The sequence below is a fragment of the Perna viridis genome, chromosome 10 (assembly GCF_037379345.1).
Source record: "Perna viridis isolate PV_CMFRI_1.1 ecotype Kerala chromosome 10, ASM3737934v1, whole genome shotgun sequence".
Lineage (NCBI taxonomy): Eukaryota > Metazoa > Mollusca > Bivalvia > Mytilida > Mytilidae > Perna > Perna viridis.
In genome coordinates, this window is record NC_142454.1 from 39,461,464 (window position 1) to 39,469,028 (window position 7,565).

At 31.9% G+C, this 7,565-nt stretch overlaps 1 protein-coding gene across 1 annotated transcript in view; it reads right to left on the reverse strand.

The window, feature by feature from the left end:
• Positions 1-4,809, reverse strand: part of LOC148605713 (chromosome-associated kinesin KIF4A-like) — a 30,938-nt gene extending 26,129 nt beyond the window's left edge. The window contains exons 1-7 of the mRNA XM_088548107.1: positions 4,677-4,809; positions 3,103-3,341; positions 2,614-2,798; positions 2,089-2,178; positions 1,552-1,718; positions 828-1,042; positions 219-394 (exon numbers count right to left, since the gene is read on the reverse strand). Of these exons, the coding sequence (XP_088404233.1) occupies positions 219-394; positions 828-1,042; positions 1,552-1,718; positions 2,089-2,178; positions 2,614-2,798; positions 3,103-3,334 (1,065 nt within the window). The 5' untranslated portion in view covers positions 3,335-3,341; positions 4,677-4,809. The remainder of the gene's footprint in view (positions 1-218; positions 395-827; positions 1,043-1,551; positions 1,719-2,088; positions 2,179-2,613; positions 2,799-3,102; positions 3,342-4,676) is intronic.
• Between the last annotated feature and the right edge of the window lie 2,756 nt (positions 4,810-7,565).

Sequence of the window (7,565 nt, forward strand, 5' to 3'; positions counted from 1 at the left end):
TTTGCTTTTGTTACATTGTATGTATGATTTTAGTTACTTTATGTTCTTTGTTGTGTATGTCTGTTTTCCATGTCTGGTCTTTGTCCCTGGATTACATTCTTTTGATTACCGCTATAACCTTGGTTCCCTTGATTATGCTTACTAGACCTGTTTCCATGGTTGGAATGTAGGTAAAGAGAAAGGGATCATGCCCAAAAATTATTCCTTTATTGCTTTACCATTTGTTTTAATCTGATAATCTCTGCAGCCTGAGGATCCCTGTTGACAATAGGTTTGTTCTTGATCTTCCTAGCTCGGTCTGCGTAGCGAAGAGTATTTAATGTTTCTTCCATATTTGTGTCCGCAGGACTTACACAAGCTATCATCAGAGTATAAGAATTTCCTCCCAATGAATCTACAAATAGATATATCATCAGTGTCTTACATTGAGAATAACTGAACACAAAATGACTGCATTTCTATTCCTAATAGATTCCTTTTCATTTAAATCAATTTAAAAATAAAAATACATGAAAAAGGTTTTTTATACATATTATTTTCTTAACTATTTAGTTCATTTTACTGAGAATGGAGCAGTCCAATTATTAAGTTCATTAAAAAAAACTTTGCAAAAGATTATAAAGAAGTGATTTATCAATGAATACTAATCAATTAAAATACTATTTCCTCCAATTTTTGTTGATAATAACTGAGATCTTTTCATTTTGACAAATGTGTTTTTTTTTCTACTCAAAGACTGCCTTCCAAGCAAATTAATGTAGTCAGTGAATCATGCAGTAAATGTTTATTGATATTCAACTTTTGTAGCATATTAACTGTATATCTACCCTGTAGAAGTCGAGTTAATTTTGAGTCACGGTAGGGGATGTACGACCTCTTGTCTTTCTCATCGCCTAAAGCACTAATGACGTTGCCTAAACATAACAATCCACGGTTAATGTTAACTCCCTCCTTGAATCTCTCTCCTTCTGCTTGGGTCTTTTTAGCACGTTCTGATCCTGCTAAATCTACAAGGTGAAACTTGGAGCTGCATGTATCATTCCTGAAATTATCCAAAAAGTTACTAATGAGACCCTATCATACATGTACTTAGTGTAGTCACAGAGGCAATATTTGTTAGGTAATATATCAAAAACTGGACACTTATAAAAATGCATTACAATTCAACAAGAGAAGATTTGACTTTTTTTCTCCATATAACCAATGGCACAATTGAATGCTATCTAAATTTTTAATTTGATGATCAAATGGAGAACAAGCCATGACCAATGTTCTTGATGATAGTGCTCCCATAACTCATCAATAAGGTTAGAGCATCAGCAACATCCTATATATATACATAGTCTAAATATGAATGGCTCAAAATCTTTTTAAGAGGAAATGATGTATGTAGTTTGGAAGTAATCGTTTGAATTTTTGATACAGACCCAACATACATATCAAAGGAAGTCTTTTACATTCTCATTGGTCGAGATATCACCCATAAATATACAAATAGCTCAATACTTCATAGGCAAAGCTAAAAATAATTTTAAAATCACACAAACATACTCATCATCTTTTTTCTTCATTTCTACATGCACTGTAAATATGGCATGACTTCTGCTTGAGGTGGTGTTCATGGCAGTGGCTCCTGTTGTGCGTCCTTGGCTTCCCATGGACAAACAATTTAATGTCTCCTCATATGATCCTACAGTCTTCTCCCTCAAACCTGGTAACTATTCATCAGTGTACACATTAAAATACCAATTGTTAACCAACGCTACATGTACTATGAAAACAATCATCAAATCAATTTAATCATGAAATAAAAGAAATTATTTCAGAATACAAATTTAGTTTGCTTATTTCATGTTTCAACTCAACCACTTCTAAAGCACAACTTAGTCTGCTTTTTACTTCTAACATGTGTTAAAGCAAAGCATTACTCCCACCAAATTTTGGGATAAAACTTTCCTGGTAATACACTAAATTACATATGGTGTCTTTGTTACCTTCAAAGTTTCATGAAATTAGGTTGAGTATTTTGATAATTTTGTCATCCCCATCCATAATACATTATCAAATCCCTTGAAGTATTTTAAATACCTTGATTTCTCCTGATGTATCCTCCCTGATTGCAAGTGGCTCCCTCTTAGATGCAGGGCACAGGAGGTCATTTATATCTTCATTATAAATCTGGAAAACATTAAGAATTTAAAACAAACATGGTCATAGCCTTTACCTTCCATGGGAGGTTATACTATTTTAAAAGAGGAACTTCATTGTAAAATTGAATATGTTGTTTCAATAGAATAATGAGATTGTTAGCTTTTTTCATAATATATTCAAATCTAAATTTAAGGAGGTAGACCTAGGGTAAGGGACATAACTCTTGAAATCAGTGATATGTTTGTATCATATTCAATTTCACCACAGCCTTTCAAGTTTTCCTTTGAAAAAGAATGAAATCAGTCCAAGTTACTTTGATGCTTCAATGAGATTGATGTAAAATGACAAATACAAACATTCTATGACTTGTAAGAGTTGTGTCCCTTACCCTAAGTCTACTAGCTTAATAGGAACTGTCAATATTTTCTATAAAAATCTTTTCAATATGACGTCTACATGTACCTCTAAATATGACACTTTCACACAAAAAGAATAATCGGGTCGTTCAGCCATGCCAATAAACAATTCCTGTACAACACGAGGTATAACTCCTTGGTTTGTATTGGAATCCAGGTCATAACATCCTCCCATGGTGTAAGTTTTGCCACTTCCTGTCTGTCCATAAGCAAGAACGGTTGCATTGTATCCTGAAAAAAAAGAGTAACAGCTAGTGATAGGAACCAGTAAGGTTTTAAGGATTTGTCACCAGGAATTTAACATGAACTGATAGGCAAAAAAAAAAAAAGATTTTTTTTGTAAAGCACTAGTAAATTTATGATGACTGAGGATTTTATATCAAAAATTTTTAAAAAGTTTATTATTCAAGGTGTCATACAAGGCAAACACACACACAAAATCGGAAAAGGGATAAAAAGGTATTGCAACTTATTGGTGGGACCATTAAACATTGTGCTTTTGAACTGAGTATATTTTCTATTTTATTTTATCTACCTTTGAATATATGTTGAACCAGCTGCTTTACTGCTAAGTCATAAACTTCTTCCTGGCAGTGGTCGGGACTAAACACATAATCATATGTAAATGCTCTGTTAGATCCGAGTAAAATCTGTGGTTCTCCAGGGGTAAAACGCACACATTTTTGACAACCCTCATTTGTCTCCTTGGTAATCAATGGACGACATCGTATCGCGACTCTAACAGGTATTACTCTATCTTCTGGCATGGTGGCCCTAGAAAATGATACACTACAGTTAAGGAGTTTCAATATTTAGCTATTTATATGAGAACTTGAAACACATCATGAATTTTTTACTCCAAGGACTTTTTTTGGAGGGGAAGGGGGATGGGCCAATATATTTTCCCCAGGAGTTAAAAATACATATTGCCCAAGACGAAGGCGGTAAGACCAAAAATTTGATCCTCACTTTCTTTTTATTTGCATTTAGTTCCGTTTTAGTTTTAAATGTGGCTATTGTTCACATATTTATTGTTCCTAAACAAACAATTGACAATTTCATGATTATAATCCCATGATAATTTTTTACTTGAAAAATAAATTTATAATGATATTAATGTAAACCTCTATTTTTTGCTTAAAATTGAAATTTTAATGCTCATGTAGTATAATAAGATTATCTATTTAAAATCTCCAAGGATAAAAAGAGTTTCATTTGCAATTGACTTTGGGAAAATAAGTTTTTTTTCAAGAAAATGTTACAATGATTTAAAGTTGATGCTTTATGCCATATCATGGATTTTTTGTCAACCAAAAACAAATCACAGGTAAGTGATGATATCACAAAGAACTTGCCATAATTATATTGCAGAAGACTTTTAAAATAGGGCACATACACAATGCAGCAAATCTCCCTCTTTGAAAATTTTAAGAGGGACACCTTTTAAGCTTCCAATGGTAAACACCTACTGGTCAGAGAGTAGATCTTGCCATTTTCAAGACAGATGCAATTCTTCCTGCCAATCTGCTCACCCAAATTTTATTCCTTATTGTCAATAATGAAAACTGTTGTATGATATTGTGACATGTATGATGTACATGTAACTCTTTTTTGTGAGTTAGTTATCTGCTAAGAAAACCTTTGGGCATGAACTTGTTAAACAGGAGAGGACGAAAAACCAGCAAGCAAGATTTATTTGTTGGGGAGAACTTCTCCTTGACCAGTATGCATGTATGAAATTTTCTGATCAAGACGGCAAGAGGCAAGTCTCAAGGAGTCAAGGCCAAGGTACAATTCCCCACACAGGAGGTTGTAACATTACCAAAATATGCTGTAAAATTTCACACATTATTTAATGATAAAATTTCAAGAAAAAAAAGGCTCTTTCAAACAGTAAAAACGTTTTCCGGAGCTTCATACTCAATCATAGCATTTAATGATAATATTTTAAGGTCAGGACTCAGGACTGTCATGACCATGGCCATGGGAATTTTCGACACCAAACGGCATGGAAGATCGTTTTAGCATGAATTTGTTGTTTAGTTGAATCAAAACGCACAGTATTGAGAAATCATTCTATTTTTCATATTTCATTTAATTTTTGTTTACCTTCCCGCTCGCCTTTGAATCCTAGGTGGCGCACTGTCAATGGAAATTCTAATAACAAAACTCGTAAACGGTGCCTACAAATCCGGAAAAATCGGTGAGTCGGTTTCACCCCAGCAGGCACAAAAAAAAAAACAACGTTGACTCCTTATATATTTACTTGTGGTTATATCTATCTTATCGATATAGTCTATCACTTTCCATAATCTCATTAACTATTGTAAATTCAACTATAGACAACATAAGAATGACCAATCCATTTTTCATGTTCCTTTAACTTGAAAAATAAATTTGTTTTTTTTAATGTGTAAAATTCGATTTTTTTCTAAATATTTATCTAAATGGTGCTTTCAGTAGATTTTTTTGTAGATTCACATTAAATAACATGAAAATAAATTTGTTGATAATTTTCAGATGTTTAAAGTCATTTTTTTTTTAAATTTAACCTCATATGTGGCATTATCACTGAAAAATGTATTTTAGAATAATCTTAGAAATGAAAAAGTGTTCATATTTAGTTGATACCATGTGCCACTGTTTATATTGTTGGCCCCCCCCCCCCCCCGCAAAAAAAAAAGAAAAAAAGATCATGTAAGTTAAACTGATGACATCATGAAGAACCCTCCTACATTGAATAATTAATATATCATTAATATATCATTCTATCATTCTAGGTTGATTCAAATGAAATCTTAACTCTTCAGTGCTTGTCATTTTGTCAAACCTATTTGGATGATGTTTAGACATACAAGTCAGTTGTATGATTTATAAAACATCTGTATTTGATTCCCAAGAAGTTGACTACTAATCAGCACTTTATTTCTTTACATGTGGAGTTGACGGACTTGTATAAATTTAAAATATTATATTTGGAAGATGACCTCATTTATATCACACTCTTTTTAATTGAGAAGTGGGTTTATTTAGAGCACACCATATGATTTTAAAGTTGACTGATAGGTGAAACATCAATTTTTTTGTTTGGCAATTGACATGATTTACATCAGTTGTTTGTTTTTGAAGTTGATTGATTTAAAATACATAAATTATTTGTTTTCAGAGTTGACTGATTTACAACACATCAGTTTTTTTAGAAGTAGACTGATGGTGACTGATTTATAAAACATCAGTTGTTAGTTTTAAAAGTTTATTGATTTATAAAACATCAGTTTGTTTGTTTTTGAAGGTGACTGATTTAACTGATTTACATCACACCAGTTGATTGATTTATAAGTTCATGGATTCAAAAGCATCATTTTTTGATAGTGAAGCTGTCTGATATACTGTAAATCACATTTACTCTTTTATTAGAATGTTGAAAGATTAAACCTCTCAAGTTGATTGATTAGGAAGTTTCTGATGTAAAACTCAGCCCTCAGCCATTGAAAGATTTGAAGAGACAAAAACTGGATTAATCTTTCATTTGTTTTCATCTCTTGCGAGTTTTTTTTACTTGTCTCAATTTCCCAATACACGACATATACAGTAGATTCCTGTCTGAAAAAAAATATGCAATTAACAGGAATAAGCAAAGAGAAATTGTCATTTCAAGGGAAAATACCTGATGTTTTCAATGTTTAAGTAGGGTATATTCTTTTCCTCATGTATAAAAAGATTTCTTCTTTAGTGTTTAGTCAAAAGAAAAAGAAAATGTAAAAAGAGGAATTTCTCATTTTTGGCCTTATGTAATGCAAATACGAGGATTTTGTCTATGGATAAGATGAAAAATGTTTTTGTTCTTTGAATTTTTATACAATTAAAAGGAATATGCGATAAACAAGTATGCAATTAAATAAAATCTACTGTATCTAGATTTTGTATGTAATTATTTTTATAATCTTTCAGTAAATTTGCCCTTGCCCTTCAAAGCAAACTCTTCTGCATAAGTGAATTCTAGAAACTATTTTTACCATGTCTTCATGTTTAGATTTTGATGGGTATTGTCTCATTGTAATTCATTTCATATTCTTTTTTTCCTATTATAAAAAAATGTACATGTTAGAGGAATTTGTTTTGCTGCACCATCTCCGAGTCATAGATTTACTTCAAACACAAAACAAGATTATTATAAAAATATTTTTAATTTTTCAAAATAACCATAAAACAATATATCAACCAATCAACATAGACACTTGAAACAAGGCAAATTGTTTACCCTCCCCCTACTTATTGCCATTAAAAAGATTTTTGGTAGCTTCATACCTATTAACCTTGGGACAGTTCTTTGAGGAATTCTCCCCCATTGTCAAAGTCTCATGTGAGAGATCTCCCCCATTGTCACAGTCTCATGTGAGAGATTCTCCTCATTGTCAAAGTCTCATGTGAGGAATTCTCCCCCACTGTCAAAGTCTCATGTGAGAGATTCTCCCCCATTGTCATTCTCATGTGAGAGATTCTCCTCATTGTCATAGTCTCATGTGAGAGATTCTCCTCATTATCACAGTCTCATGTGGGAGATTTTTTACTTAAAGCAAATTTTCTGTGTAAAAATTCAATCATCTTGTACTTTTTATAGAGAAAATATAGCAACTCTAACAAAAAAAAAACCACAAACCTAACATTTCTATCTGGGAGATTCTTTTCTTTGTTGATTTTGTGAAGATCTTCCCCCTAATGTGGGAGGGTTAACAGGTATGAACTTTCCTGGCAAAAACATGACTCACAACACAGAAGAAATTTCCATGACATTTTTTTGATTTGTGAGATCAATCTAAATTCACGCAATTATAAATTTGAGATAATCTGATTATTTCATAAGGCATATTATATTGTTATTCAAAGAAAATATTCGTGACAATTTAATTCTTGTGCAACCACAAAAAATCAAAATTAAAATATGCAAAATTTTAACAGTTTACAGTAAGAAGAAAATCTGATCAAAGTACTTAATTT